This window comes from Neofelis nebulosa, chromosome 2, assembly GCF_028018385.1.
Source record: "Neofelis nebulosa isolate mNeoNeb1 chromosome 2, mNeoNeb1.pri, whole genome shotgun sequence".
Lineage (NCBI taxonomy): Eukaryota > Metazoa > Chordata > Mammalia > Carnivora > Felidae > Neofelis > Neofelis nebulosa.
Window position 1 is genome coordinate 15,546,697 of NC_080783.1, and position 14,970 is coordinate 15,561,666.

General features: G+C 40.8%; 1 protein-coding gene across 1 annotated transcript in view; it reads left to right on the forward strand.

The window, feature by feature from the left end:
- Window positions 1-14,970, forward strand: part of FARSB (phenylalanyl-tRNA synthetase subunit beta) — a 72,172-nt gene that overhangs the window by 45,070 nt on the left and 12,132 nt on the right. The window contains exon 16 of the mRNA XM_058703378.1: window positions 1,410-1,565. Coding sequence (XP_058559361.1) covers window positions 1,410-1,565 — 156 coding nt within the window. The remainder of the gene's footprint in view (window positions 1-1,409; window positions 1,566-14,970) is intronic.

Here is a 14,970-nt window from a genome sequence, read left to right on the forward strand (position 1 = left end):
AATAGCAAAATGAAGTCAGCATTCGATGTTTGTGTTAGAGCAGCAGTCTCCTTCAGAATTAAAGGGCCACAAGTGAATATGTATCTGTTCAAGTTAAATGGTAATGGTCACTGTTGAATTTGAGTTTACCTCTATATGCCATGCACTTTTTTTAAAAAGGAGTTTTAATAAAGTTTCATATCTTTGTAACCATGACTACAAGACACAAAACAGTTCTGTTGCCACTAGAACCCCCCACGTTGTGCCATTGGAGTTACATTTTCCCCCACATCTAAGCCCAGGCAACCACTGTCTGTTCTCAGTTGCTATAGTTTTGCCTTTTCCAGAATGTTCTATAAATGGCCTTGTATGTAGACCTTTGAGACTGGCTTCTTTCATTCAGTAGAATGCCCTTGAGATTCATGTAGGTGGTCACATCTATTAATGGTTTGTTCCTTTTCATTGCTGAGTAGTATTCCACTATATGGATGAACCATACTTTGTTTATCCACTCACCGTCAGGGTTTATTTGGGTTGCTGCACATCTTTCTTAAAATATTTTGGCAATGCTGATTTTCAAAGTAAAATAATATGTATAATGAAGGAACAGTTGGAAAATAGCTGAAATTTGGTAAACATGATCTCTGCCCAGATAGAATCTCTGTTGGCATTTAGGTATATTTCTCTTCATTCTGTTTCCTGTGTGGAGAGTTTTTTGGCTTACATTTACATCAGTGTTGTTCTTGTCCTCCTGTATTGCTTTTTTTCATGTTTTAATTGTGAAGAATATATGTAACATATGATTTGAAAAGATTATAAACCATCCAAACTAAGAAATAGAATATTTATTGCCAGTATCTCAAGCGTCCTGTAAGGCTCTTCCCCATCTTATCACTTCTCTTTACTTAAAACAACCACTGTCCTAACTTTTGTGATAGTTACTCCCTTCTTCGCTTCAGTTTTCCACTTGATCTTAGCCAAAAGGCCGAGAAGCAATCGCTTCATAGTTTTCCAGCCAATGTATATGCTTTTTTAAACATTTTTTTTAAGTTTATTTATTTATTTTGAGAGAGAGCGAGAGCATAAGTGGAGGAGGGGCAGAGAGAGAGGGAGAGAGCGAGAACCCCAAGCAGGCTCTGCACTTAAAGTGTAGAGGCTGATGCGGAGCTTGAACTCACAAACCGTGAGATCATGACCTGAGCGAAATCAAGAGTCAGACGCTCAACTGACTGAGCCACCCACGTGTCCCTGTATATGCTTTAAACAATATAATTTTGACTCTTTGAACTTACGGTCTCCCCACCCCACCCCCCAATTTACTCTAAGTATTTGCTTTAGCTCTAAGTTTCATAAAGATGCTTTTTAGCCCCATAGGAGTTTCTTAAGTTATGGTCACCATGGCCTTGTGTCTAATTCTTTTATTTTTTCAGATGTAGGTGCAAGAAACTACAGGCACCTCTGTGCTGTTTATTACAACAAGAATCCTGGATTTGAGATCATCCATGGGCTACTTGACAGAATTATGCAGCTCCTGAATGTGCCTCCCGGTGAGAAGAAGGGGGGATATGTGATCAAGGCATCAGAAGGTAAGACCCATCAGCTGAATCCAGAGTTAGCGATAATGTAATGAAGAGTCCAGGTCCTGTGTTTTGATAGTTTTTTTCAATTTGATTGGGGTGGGGAGGTGGGAAATAGAGGTTCAATTTCAATTAATTGTTAGTATTTTCTAGAAAACATTTCCTCTTCCCTCCAGCATCTTAGGAAAACACCTGCAGAGCTCTTTTAGTAAAGTGCTTTTGTTCCAGGCGAGTGTGGTAGCCCCTAGTTACTGACACGGTCAAGCCACCAGCACCATGGTGGCACTTCCGAACTCAGAAGTCCAAACTGGAAGCTGAGAGGACCTAAACTGAGGGTTCACATTCAAATCCGCCTGTCTGAAGCCTTTAAGGCAAAGGAAAAACCTGGAAAGTTATCCTGAGAGGCTTCACGTTAATCAAGTCGTGAGGTTGACTGGGGAAGAACACGAATCCTCCTGTATGAAAGCCCGTGCAGCGACATCTGTTGGAGAGTTTAAGTTAGGCTAACAGGACGGAGCACGTATCCTGGTGTGCTGGCTCCTCACTGTGCTGGGGATGCTGAAGTTTTTACATTTCGTTTCCCTGTAGTTGGCACCTGAGTTTATTTTGTTAGACTAGAGATCCAGACACAACTTGAAAGGAAATATTTTATACCACTCCTTCCTACTGCCTGCCTGACAGTTTTTTTTAACTGTTAGGCATTTTAAATGTCTAACAGGAAATTCATTTTTTTTTAAAGTGTTACTTAGCAGTTACTAGTGATATGAGGTCTTTTGGAGGGCATAGTTTTGTTTTTCTTAGATTTATTTTTCTTAGTCCTCATAGATTGTTTTTTTGTGGGTGGTTTGTCTTAAATTTTTTTTTTTTAACTTGAAGATTTCTTTGAAAATGCAATAACCCTGAAACATGTGGGCCTTTTTAGGTTGATCTGTGAAGTTTTTTTTCTTTGGTTTTCTTTTTTTTTTTTTTTTCCCACAAAATTGAGAGATTAAATATGGCAGGGAGTTACTGTTTTCTGCCACATTTCTCATTAGAAATTACCCAGGAAGTCATGTGTTGTCCCTCTAGAAGTGCAGAGTGTTAGAACTGGATCTTGGAGTTCAGCAAATCCAATTCCCTTGTTTCACAGGTGAAGGAACCAGACGTAGGCAAGTTGAATGAGCTGGGCTGCACGTCACGTGCAGAATCCAGGGCTCCTGCCGCCCAGTGTTCCTTCCACAGGCCCAAGTTGCCCACCTTCTCAGTGCCCTTACTCATGTATTCACCAGTTTGCTCTTCTAGAGTTCTTTAAGATAGGGTCAACCAAGTTAATAGCAACCTGAAAGCTGGTATCTTCTTTACCTTCTAAAGACTTAGAAACTTCCTTTCATAAATAAATTAACTGGATGGATAAAAACCAGTTCTCTGAAACAGATTATGCTGTGTATATGAGGCCTAACGTTCTTTTCTTGTAAGATTGCAAAGAACTGAAATGGTGAATTGGAACATAATCTGTTATGGATGGGACACTTTTATATTAATGATATTTCTATAAACCATAAACCGACATTTTAATATGATGCTTCTCTGGCCTCAGTAATCTCCTTAGACATTTATTTTTCGAAGGAATCTGAGTTCCCAGTCATGAGGCAGGTTTCAAGATGACAAGGGTAAGTAGGACAGGCCCCACTATCCTGGAATCTGTAGGGTGAAGAACATTACATTCCAGCTCTCACACCAGGCCACTGCATCTGACGGGAGCCTTGAGGTTTCCACAGGGGGAAACTGTGCACCTGAGGGCATCCAGCAAAGCATTACTGAGCTTCTGGGAAGTTAGATGGGCCTGTGAAGGAAGGAATAGGGAAGCAAGACAAGCCACATGAGCCAAGACAAAATACGATGGGAAACATGGCCTAGTGCAGTTTGGTTTGACTATAGGGTGAGGAAGAAGCTTAGGACTATATATTTGAGAGTCCTGAATGCTAGAATGATGCTGGGATTTTAGCTAATCAGGAGAAAAAATACTGAAGCTTCTCTCTCTCTCCCTCTCTCTCTCTCTCCTCTCTCTCTCTCCTCTCTCTCTCTCCTCTCTCTCTCTCCTCCCTCTCTCTCTCTCTCTCTCTCTCTCTCTCTCTCTCTCTCTCTCTCTCTCTTCAAGTAAGTGATATGATTTAGACCTGTACTTGAGAGGGATTAATCTGGCAGCAGCATGGAGATTGGGTGGCATAGAGTAAGGGGTAGAGAATGGTTGGAAGGTCGTATAGTGTGGATTCCATATCACAGTATACACTATACGACAGTAGTGAGGCTGTTGACTTAAAACTTGAACTTCAGTGTTGGCCATAGCCATTCCAAGAAGACTGATTTAAGACACTTCTGAAAGGGAGGAGCTACAGCATTTAGCATTTGGAAAATATCATGGTATGTGTTGCTTGGAACCATTTATAGAAAAAGCGAATCTGTGTTGATCTTTTTAAAAGTCAGATTTTTATAATTCTAAACCTAGGATAGTATTTAAATCCTTTTATTATTTTTGGTGCTAAAATATGTAATACTTAGTACTTAATCTCCGTAATGCAAAGATGTCTGTTGTGTTTTGTTTTTAATTAGAAAATGCCTTCATAAGCTGTACCTTCTGATGTGGTTGTAGGTCTTGACATTCACTTTTTTAGACCAAGTTGTTACTATGGTTTTGATTTAGGATGAGGACAGAGTCAATATTCTGTTTCCTTTTAAATTTATTTAGGCTTTCATAGTAGAATATTGTAATGTCTTAAAGTTTTGACGTCTATGAAATGTCCTAGATTTATAAATTTGAAAAGCTTTGGTACAACTTCTTTATACATATGGGTGGCCTGGACCAGTACATGTTTCATTATATCTAAACTGGCTATTTGGGGGGTAAAGAAAAACAAAGCAGGGTATTTACTTCTACTGCCCCTATCACCAGCATTGGCCACATCTTTTTTTCTGAGTGCTTTCTGTAAGAGCCATCAAACCAAAGAGAATTACTGTCATTATAAATAATAGTTCCTCATTTCTCATAGGCATTTCTAAGTCTATTTTGATTAATGACATTTTTTTTATGGTTAAAGAAATCGACACTTAAAGTAAGTGGTTTGTCAAAACAAGTCCGGAGCAAAGCTGGTATTCATCTAAAACTTCACGTTTATTGTATATGTATCATATAGATATACGTATATATCTCCTAAGTAGCTATGTAAACACTGGAATTTGGTAGTTGGAGTGTGTTTAGCTACATCACTGTTATCAATGTATTGTTAGTTTGCATATAACTTTTTCTGGAAGGAAGAGGTCTTCAGAGTGTCAAAGAATAGAAACAGATTAAGAACTACCATTTCCTGCCATTCTCGATTACGGAGTTGTCTTCTGTTACTCTAGCATATGGTTTACTCTTTAATAATTAAAAATCCCTAGTGAGTTTGCGTTTTAAGTCTCTTCACCAGAGGTTCCTGCTAATGTCAGCCCATTGGCAGTTACACCCGCTTTCTTCTGTCTTTGGTAATGAGCACCACCGAGTTCCTCCTGTGCTGTGCTGTTTGGTGGTAGTGATGAGTGGAACAAAACTTGATTCCCCTCTGAGAAATGTGGCCCTGTCCACTGTGAGAGAAATCTGGAAGCTTGACTGACGGATCGCTGCACTGACCCCAAAGTGTTCTGTTGACATTGCAGCGTAACCTTGTTTATTATGAAGGCGACAGCCCTCTGCAGCCTGAGGAGTCTCTGCAGAAGGACTGCAGCCAGAGTTAGAAGTCAGGGTGTTACCGAGTTTTCATTTGCCGAGCACCTTTGCACTTAGGAACGTAAGGTGAAATAGAACGTTGAGGTGATGATGGGGTAAGGTCAGTTAAGTGGGAGGAGGAGAAAAAGAACCTTCAACTTTGCAGCAGACTGTAGAGCCTTTTGAGGGTTTCAGAAGGATTCAGCTGTTCTAGTGGCGTTTGATCAGATTGTTACAGCGTGGCGATATATATATATACATGCCTACCCCTCCTCCCACCCCCACCCCGACCCTACCAAGCTTCTCCCCTTCGTGGTCGGTTGCAAACTAAATTATGTATGTCAAACTGCATTTATCCTTTTTCAGAAACCACTTCTGGGCAAGAAAAAAAAAATCTCAAGTGTTTTTGTGTTTAGGACAGTTATGTGGTTAGTGGGCAAATCAGTGGCAAAAATTATTTCTTGTAGGAGGTGGCAGGCTTTGCATGCGTTTGGCTGCATTGACTCTAGTGTGTATTTTTCCCCCTTTTATTTGTTACCTGGTTCAGTTTGGTTTTATTCACAATTCTTCAGGAGACCTCAGTTTAAACTTGAGACAAGATCCCTGAGAGACAGGTTTTACAACATGTAGTTTTGAACAATTCTAGTTTTCATGCTGCTCAGAATTCATTTTGTGAGATGAAAAATCACTGTAAGTAGTAAGTGCATTTAATCCCGCGCCATATGTAGCTACAGAGGTTATTTAGATCCCTTCTGTCACAGTGACACCTAATGATCATTGACTTGACCTGTAGGTCGAGACCTTTTCCTCTTTCAGGACACCTGTGAAGGATTTCAGATGCTGAAATACACAGGTGAAGCTGTGAGGCTCCCTTGATCTTCACACTGGCTTTCAGTGTAACACGAGCTTGGAAATACGTGGGAAGCGTATCTGTTGGACAACCTTTGAAGGAGCGGTGCACGTTTATGGTTTGATTTACACGAGTGTCCTGGACCAGAATAGAAGGGGACCCATGTGATGTGTCCACATTTAGTTACCACCAACAAAGGCATCACTCTGTTAAGGCATCAAGTTTTCTCTTTTGGAAAAGGGTTTAGAAGTTTTTAAGCTTCCTGACCATAGCACTCTGTGTAAAAACAGCCCTTGTTCCTTTGCTCGTCTGCTTTTTCATGTTTGAGGAAAGCCTTCAAATACAATTTTTGTTACCTTCTTGGAAGGGATTAAAAGACTCAAACCAATATGGCGGCAGCCGTGATCCCCACGCGGAGAGCCACAGCTTACCGTGGGCCACGGTGTTTATGAAGCTTTCACAGTTATCGGGGGGTTCACTTGGCCCTGTGGTTTTGAGTGAGTATTTCTGCCTCCCTCTCTCATATGTACCAGGCCAGTTCTCTCCACTCACGTTCCTTTCACTTTGCGTGCGTGCGTGTGTTGGTTGGTTCTTACCCGACGTTTCAGTACTCGGCAAATTGGAGTGCTCCCGCCACATCTCACTTGAATGACTCAGTTCCATTTCCTACCTGACAGATGTCCTAACAGTGTTTCTGTTTCCCCTACGAAACCTTTTTTAGACTTTTTCTCTCTAATTGCCCCTCTCTGAAAATGGACACCACAGGTACACCACACACTATGTACTCTCTGTATAGCTATGCTTCGTGCATAAAAAGAAGTGTAAACCTCTTTAAAACCCAGGGTTAAAGATAACTAAAAAGTTAAATTAAAAAATCTGTATCTACTGAATAACTTTTAATGTTTATTTACTTGTATAAATTGTGTGTCAAATTATATGTGCCAATCACATTTTGTCATTTAAAGCATTTTTTTTTCAGCAAAAGTAAAACAACTGCGACTGATTTCTTAACTGTTAGTGAATTTAGCTTTTCCTTGAGAGAAAATGACTAGCTGGTTATTGTTTTTTCTTTTTGGCACATGATGTAATTAGTGATGTGCGGAATGACTTTCTGAATCGGACACTTTTTATTTAATCGTCAAAGCCTGAGCCGCATGGAAGCTCCTGGCGACGGATGTGATCATGTCCTCCAGGCAGCTGGTGGCAGCCCGTGCGCGTGCAGGCCGCCCGTCCGCGCGGCTCCACGAGCGACAGGGAGTCTGGCAGGCAGAGTCCCGGCCGTCTGTGGCCGTGGTTTTGTAGCACCGTCTGACTTTGCTCACGGCTGCTTTGTCTTCCATGTCCGTGCTGCCCCCGTGACGCCCAGGACAACCCAGTGGGAGGGACAGAATACTGAGACGTAAGATGGTCAGTTTGGGTTCAGCATTGCAGGGCCACAGACCATTGTAGTTTTGTTTTTTTTTTCATGTTTGTTTTATTTTTGATAGAGTGCGAGCAGAGGAGGGGCAGAGAGAGGGGGACAGGATCTGAAGTGGGCTCCGTGCTGACAGCAGTGAGCCTGATGGGCTCGAACCCACGAACTGGGAGATCACCACCTGTGCCGAGGTCGGACACTCAACCCGCCGAGCCACCCAGGCGCCCCTGTAATTTACAGGATTTTTTTCATCTCTCTCTTTCTGCCCCCAAGAGCTCGTTTTCACCCCTGTTGAGCATGCAGGCTGTAACTGAATGCATTCTTTGGAGTTCACTTCAGCCATTTGTCTTTATTTGCCACCTTATACTCCTTTTTTTCCTGCTTCCTAACTAGATCCTGGCCTCCACTGTTCTGTAGAAAACGCCGTGGCCCAAATACAAAGAGATGCGAAAGAAGTTCAGTTTTACCTTGCGTGAAGGGCCCAGATCCTGAAAGTTTAGAGGATTTTTAGGGTGACTTTTACTACTCAGTACATGTAAGACAGTTTTACATTTTGGTGGCACCCTGGTTTTGGCACATGGGTATGCTGCAGCATATTGGTTGAGAACAACGTCCTGTGAGTTCCTAGGGAATGATGTGTTCTGGCAAACTACATTCCAACCCTCCGAGTGGCCAATCCAGAAGATCAAAAGAGTGGGTGGCTGGGTGGCTAATAAAAAGGTAAACATATTGAATAAATCCCTAGGCAGCCAGCCATCAGCTGTCCACATGGCCATTCAGAATAAAGGCCTCCTTCCCTGGAGCACGTAATTCTGTGTTTGGTATAAAACAAACTTCTGTGTTCTTTAAACCATTGATATTTGGGATTTTCTTTTCTCAAAGATAAAATCAATTCTAACTTACAAGTTATATTTTAATTTCTACTTGCCGGAACTCCTTGGCAGAATTGAGTGCTATCCAGCTGTAAGATCATAGAATCAAGTTTCATGCTAACCTCTTGAGTCATTTTAAAATTAACTCTTAGTAAAAACATTCTCATTTTTTTCTTTCTCTGTTGTTGTATCCCTTTACTTTTGGCTTTTGAATTCAATTTTGATGACCCCTTCTCCTATCAGCATAGGCTGTGGTCTCATTCCGGCCACCTTCACGGATATTCGTTTCACGGACGTACTTGTGTCTTGTTGCCTTGAAGGTGTTGTTGCTAACCACTGGCACTTATTTTCAGTTGACATTTTTACAGCTAGTGAAGACATTGCCCGCCCCTTCCCAGGGAATATGTTGTAGAGGAGTGGCTTTTAAAAATGTCTTCTGGGGGCGCCTAGGTGGTTTAGTCGGTTAAGCGTCTGACTTCAGCTCAGGTCATGATCTCACAGCTCATAAGTTCGAGCCCCGCGTTGGGCTCGGGCCCTGTACTGACAACTCAGAGCCTGGAGCCTGCTTGGGATTCTGTGTCTCCTTCTCTCTCTGCCCCTTCCCCCCTTGTGTGCTGTCTCCCTCTCTCTCAAAAATAACATTAAAAAAAAATTTTTTTAAATGTCTTCTGGGTTCCCGTAAAACAACAAACCCATTGTAGTTGTATACTTCCAAGTAAAATTTGAACAAAGGGTCCCTGTTGAAAAAATAAGTTTGAAACCCACCTTTCTAGAGAAGCAGGAAGTTCGTGAATTCTGTAGTGACTATGAGTAGATATTCTCACTCTGTACAGTGTTGTTTCACATGCTGCTCTTTCTGGTGCCATGGTTAGGAGTAGCTAAGATTTTATTTCATTTTAAAGTTTATTTATTTTGAGAGATACACAGCGTGAGTGGGAAAGAGGCAGAGAGAGAACCCCAAGCAGGCTCTGTGCTGTCAGTGTGGAGCCCAGTGAAGGGCTCAAACTCACAAAACTGTGAGATCGCGACCTGAGTCGAAACCGAGAGTCAGACGCTTAACCGACTGAGCCACCCAGGCGCCCCAGGAATAGCTGAAGTTAAGGTTTTAGTAACAGAAGTCTTCCTGTCACATGGAGAGCTACTTTGTGGGGGTGAGAGATGAGTAGCTGTGGACCCAGCTTCTCCTGAGTCAGCAATTAGATGTCAGGCTTTGGGTGTCGTCCGGTTCTACTTGCTCAGGAAGACCAGGTACCTAATGGCGTCTTATGCTTGTGGGGACCCCTACGTTAAGTCTTTTTCATCAACACTGAATGATGACAGCATCACTGTCTTTTCAGCAACACTGAAAGGCACATCCGCCAAAACATCGATTCAGCTCGTATTTCTTTTTTTAAATTTTTTTTTTTCAACGTTTTTTATTTATTTTTGGGACAGAGAGAGACAGAGCATGAACGGGCGGGAGAGGGGCAGAGAGAGAGGGAGACACAGAACCGGAAGCAGGCTCCAGGCTCCGAGCCATCGGCCCAGAGCCCGACGCGGGGCTCGAACTCACCGACCGTGAGATCGTGACCTGGCTCAAGTCGGACGCTTAACCGACTGCGCCACCCAGGCGCCCCCCAGCTCGTATTTCTTAAGGTTTCTTCGGTAAGTTGAAAAGTTAATGATAGGAGTTAATATAGATTGGCAGTGACTTTTGTTTTAGTCTGATAAATCCTTCAACACAATTAGTCACTTAAAATAATGGATGAGCTCTAATATTTTGTCAGGGTAAGGGAACAAAATGAAATGAGGTGTTGCATTTCCCAAAACAGTAGGAAATACTGTGATAGAGAACAAAACATGGATGCATGTATTTAGATAAATAGATGGACAGATCTTAAGGAAACCACCTGTCCGGCGGAGCAGCTCTGAAAGGCGTTAGTTAAGGGAATAATTGAGTTATTTAAAACCACTAACGGCTCTTACTTCTTTTGAAGTAGATGTTTTGAAGCATGTAAGTTTATTGAATTTACGTGTCTTCAAAATGTTCATTTCCTTTTGACGTATTCATATTTAGTATTTCCTTTTGTTTCAAAGTATAGAACTGGGGTGGTAATTTTTGTTGTTGTTTGTTTGTTTTGTTTCTGAGAATTTGATGAAAGCTCCCTTCAGGACACTCCTATAACTTAAACCCCATTTTGTTTTTAAAATTTTGAAGTAGTCACAAGCTATTTTAAAAATGCAAGTACAGGGACGCCTGGGTGGCTCAGTCGGTTAAGCATCTGACTCTTGATTACCGCTCAGGTCATGATCCCACAATCAAGCCCCATATCGGCTCCCCAAGGAGGAGCCACCCCCAGGAGGAGCCTCCCCAAGGAGGAGCCACCCCCAGGAGGAGCCTCCCCAAGGAGGAGGCTCCTGACAGCAAAGAGCCTCCTTGGGATTCTCTCTCCCTCTGTCTCTGCTCTTCCCTTGCTGCTCGCGCGTGGCCTTTCTCTCTCTCTCTCTCTCTCTCTCTCTCTCAAGAAAAAAATGCAAGTACAGTACAAAAAACCTTTCCTGAACTGTTGGAGCATAACTTACTAACCTAATGACCCAATACTCCAGAGTACTTCAGTGTGTATTTCCTTCAAACGAGGACATTGTCCTGTATAACGACAATGTAATCATCAAAATCAGGAAAATCCCATTCATCTTAATGCTAACCACCATCTAATCCTTAGACCCTATGCAAGTTTTATTATCTTTTACATCCGAGACTCATGTGTTGTCTTTAGCTGCCATGATTCTCTAGTCTCTTTTTGGAGAGTTCTAGAATAGTCTTTACTTGACGTTTATGACCGTCTCACTTTTGAAGATTACAGGCCAGTTATTCTGTAGTGCATCCCTCGATTTGGGGTTGTCTGAGGTTTCCTTACCGTTAGATTCAGATTTGGCGGAATGTAACAAATAATGCTGTCGTCTCAAGTGGCCCAATTTCCATTTATTTCATGACTGATGGTGTTCGCTTTAACCGTTACAGGATGTGTATGTACTAGGTTTTACTACTATAAAGTTATTCCTTTTTCTATTATAATAAACATTTTGTGGGAAGAACTTTGAAATTATTTAAATGTCCTGCTCCTAATGTATCTTCCTATTTCTATCAGTATGGACTATTTCTTATTCAGTATTTTAATCCATTATAATAATTGAGTTGCTTACATTGTCCCCAATTTGGCCGGTGAGGGTTCCTTCAAGCTGGCTTCTGTGTCCTTTTAACATGTTCCTATTCTTTATTAGCATTCGCTTGCTTTGGGCACAAGAAAATATTCCCAGTCTTATCTGGAACTTTCCATTGCCCCATTTCTCCATCCTGGTTCTATTTATTAGGGAATGGCGTGTAAAAGCCAAGATTTAGGGTGTGTTTATTGCTGTTGGAGGTGTGAGTTATTTGCATGTGTATGTGTGTGCACACACATACATTTTCTTTGTGTGTGTGTATGTGTGTGTGTATTTTCTAAGACCATAAGTCCATAGCAGTGCTCCCATTCCAGCCCAGACATTCAGGGTTCATTCCAGTTTTCTGTTGTTCCGTGTTTGTGTGTCTCTTCAACCTGGCTCGCATTATTCCTGACTTATTTACTTACTGGATCAGTGCCCTTGTTTGTAACCAGACTCCGTCTTTTCCCCTGCATGTTTGCTGTGCCTCCTCAGGGCTGTCCTCTGCTCAGCTGTGGATGTCCTCTCCACCCCCTTAGGCTCTGACACTCCATGCTGACTCTCTCTTTTTTGATCTGGGGGACACACAGTCCCTAGGGTGGGGATTTCTGCCTTCTTTAGCTTCTTTAGGGCTGAATTGTCCTGGAAAAGTAGGCGGAAAGACTTTTAAGTCTTAAGAAACCTTTGTCAGGAGGTTCTTATTAAAATGAAGGTGGGCGGGGAGGGAAAATGGTTGTATACAATGGAGCTTTTTCTAAAGCTGGTAATAATGTAGAAAACATTTCTGGGCTCATATATATGTTCTGTGTCAGACCTGGAAGCAGGTATATAGCCAAGTGGCCCTGGTTCCTTTTAGTGAGAAATCAAATTTAGATCGCAGTCTGGGTGCCGAGGTTGCTTACTGCTACCGAAGAAGTTGTTGCTTCTGGGACTTTGGTGTGCAGGGCTGGGGAAACCGTTCATTTGTTTTTGTTTTTTTCTTTTAAACAAGAAAACATTGAGTCATATGGATATTTCCAACTTAGAATTAGAGGATTTTTACTTATTATATACTTGACTTTATATTTATAGCTCTTTCCTTTACATTGAAAATCTTGGTTCCTGATGAAGTTATTTGCTCGCTCTGTTTTTCAAAATGACATCAGTATGATTATTAAAACAATTTAAATGTTATCTGCAGTTTTCTTTGTACTTAGGATATAACTTACAAAATGAAGTGTATTTCAAGAATTCCAGCTTTCGTTTCTGTTCCGATCACACTGTTCCCTCACTGCCTGTATAGGTTATGATTTTTATTAGTTTCAGTTATCTTTCTGTAGTTTTTTTTAAATGTGTGTCTGTGTTCTCCATGTTCTCAACTAGGGAGTTGATACTTTCTTTACATACTGTTCTGTACTTTTTTTTTTTTTTTTTTTTTTTTAAACTTAATCTACATTGGAGATCACCCTGCAGCCATATATGGAGATCTCTCTCTCTCTCTCTCTCTCTCTCTCTCTTTATGACTTTTGCAGAGTGCTGTACTGGAGCGCCACAGTTTACTCAACTAATTCCCTATCAGTGGACATAGCTAGGCTGTTTCCAGTCTTTTGCTTCTGTAGATAATGCCATGAAGAATATCTCTGCATATGTTATTTGGTGTTTTTGCTAGTGTTTCTTTGGGAAAGATTCCTAGAAGTTTGGGATTACTGGGACAAAGGATAAATTCATACTTTTATTAGATAGTGGCAAACACCCCTCTGGAGGACTTGTGTCCTAACATCATACAAACCCAGCAGCAGATGAGAAGACCTTTTTTCCTGAACCTTGTTCACAGGCTTGTCAGACTTCTCCATTTGAGGAGCAGTCTTTTGGGAGGAAAAGGGCGTCTACTGTAGTTGTAGCTGGCTTATTCTTGTGAGCGAGTAAATGTATTTTCATGATTCAGGACATTTTTATCTACTTTTGTGACCTTCTGTTCATAGGTCTTGCTTATTTTTTCTTTAGGTATGTTGCTCTTCCCTCTTTTTAGAAACTTACGCATTTAGGGATGCTAACCCTCTGTGATGTACATCCAACTATTTTTTATAAGTTTTTAAATTATCTTTTTTTTTTCTTTTCTTTCTTTCTTTTTTTTTTTGCCATGTAGATTTTTATGTAATAAAACTTCCCAGTCTTTTTCCTTACTGCTTCTGGATTTTGAGTCATAAAGTTTTTTCCATTCTGTGATGAGGGAGGAATTCTCCATGCTTCCTTTAGTGCTTAAGTGTTTCATCATTTTACATTTAAACCTCTCTGTAATTTATCCTGAGTACATTTGAGGAATAGATCCAGTCTTTTTCTTTTTCCATTTGCTTTGTAGATTTTGATACATGCTGTTTTCCAATTATTGCTCTTTTTTTAAATGGTACTATTTGATTTCCTAAATTTATGGTAAATGCTTTTGGAATCCATGAAGGAATACAAGAGATCCAAACTTTTATCTCTGATATCTTTAAAAGATGAAATGAGTTTTGGAAGTCCATTAGTTACATTGAAGCAGGTACAGGAGAAAACATGCAGGTATGTGAATGGGTGGGACCCTTTCAAGAAAAGAAAACCTGTGTTGTTCAACTCTGGAGAACGGTTTCAAGAAATTTGCAAGCAGAGATTGGCATGATAGTGTCCTTAATCAGCCCAGCCCTTGTAGTCTATTAGCAGTCTTTCCCAACATTAAAATAAATATATTTATATGTAAAGGTGGGTAATTAGAAATTGAGGTGAGTGAGACCTTAATCAAGTAGTACTGAAAAGATTCAGATTCCAAAAGGAAACATTTATGCTATAACTAGGGAATTGATAGAAACCTTTTAGCTGATGGTGTATTTAAATGTTGGGTTTATTTTGTAACTGTTTCAAGAATACATTATGTATCAGAGCAGAGGACTCTGTGTATGATCCTGTTTACACAGGAGCTGGAGCAAATGTTGATACCCATCATCCTTTCAGAGCGCTTTGCAACTTAATAACCAGGTTTCCCATGCAAGGACTTTGTTTACAGTGATGTATTTGTGGGGTTGTGGGCCTTTTGTTTTTTGGTGGGGTTTTTTTTTGGAGTTTTTTTACTTGTATTATCCTCTTAGACTAATAATGAAGTCATTCCACTGTATTCCAACACCTTTTTCAGTCTCTCTTTTGCTCCCTCCTTGTGTATAGTTGAGCCAGAGGTATAGTTTGATATGGTAACTCTCACTGCTTAGTAGCTAATAGCTTACCATCTATTATGGTTTAGGAAATTAAAGTGTCATTAAAAAAATCACTGACCAACATCTCCCCTCCCCCCCCCTTTTTTTTTAACAAGCAATACTCTGAGAGCCTTAAAAACTAATGCTTGCAGATTTAAAAAAATATATATTTTTAAA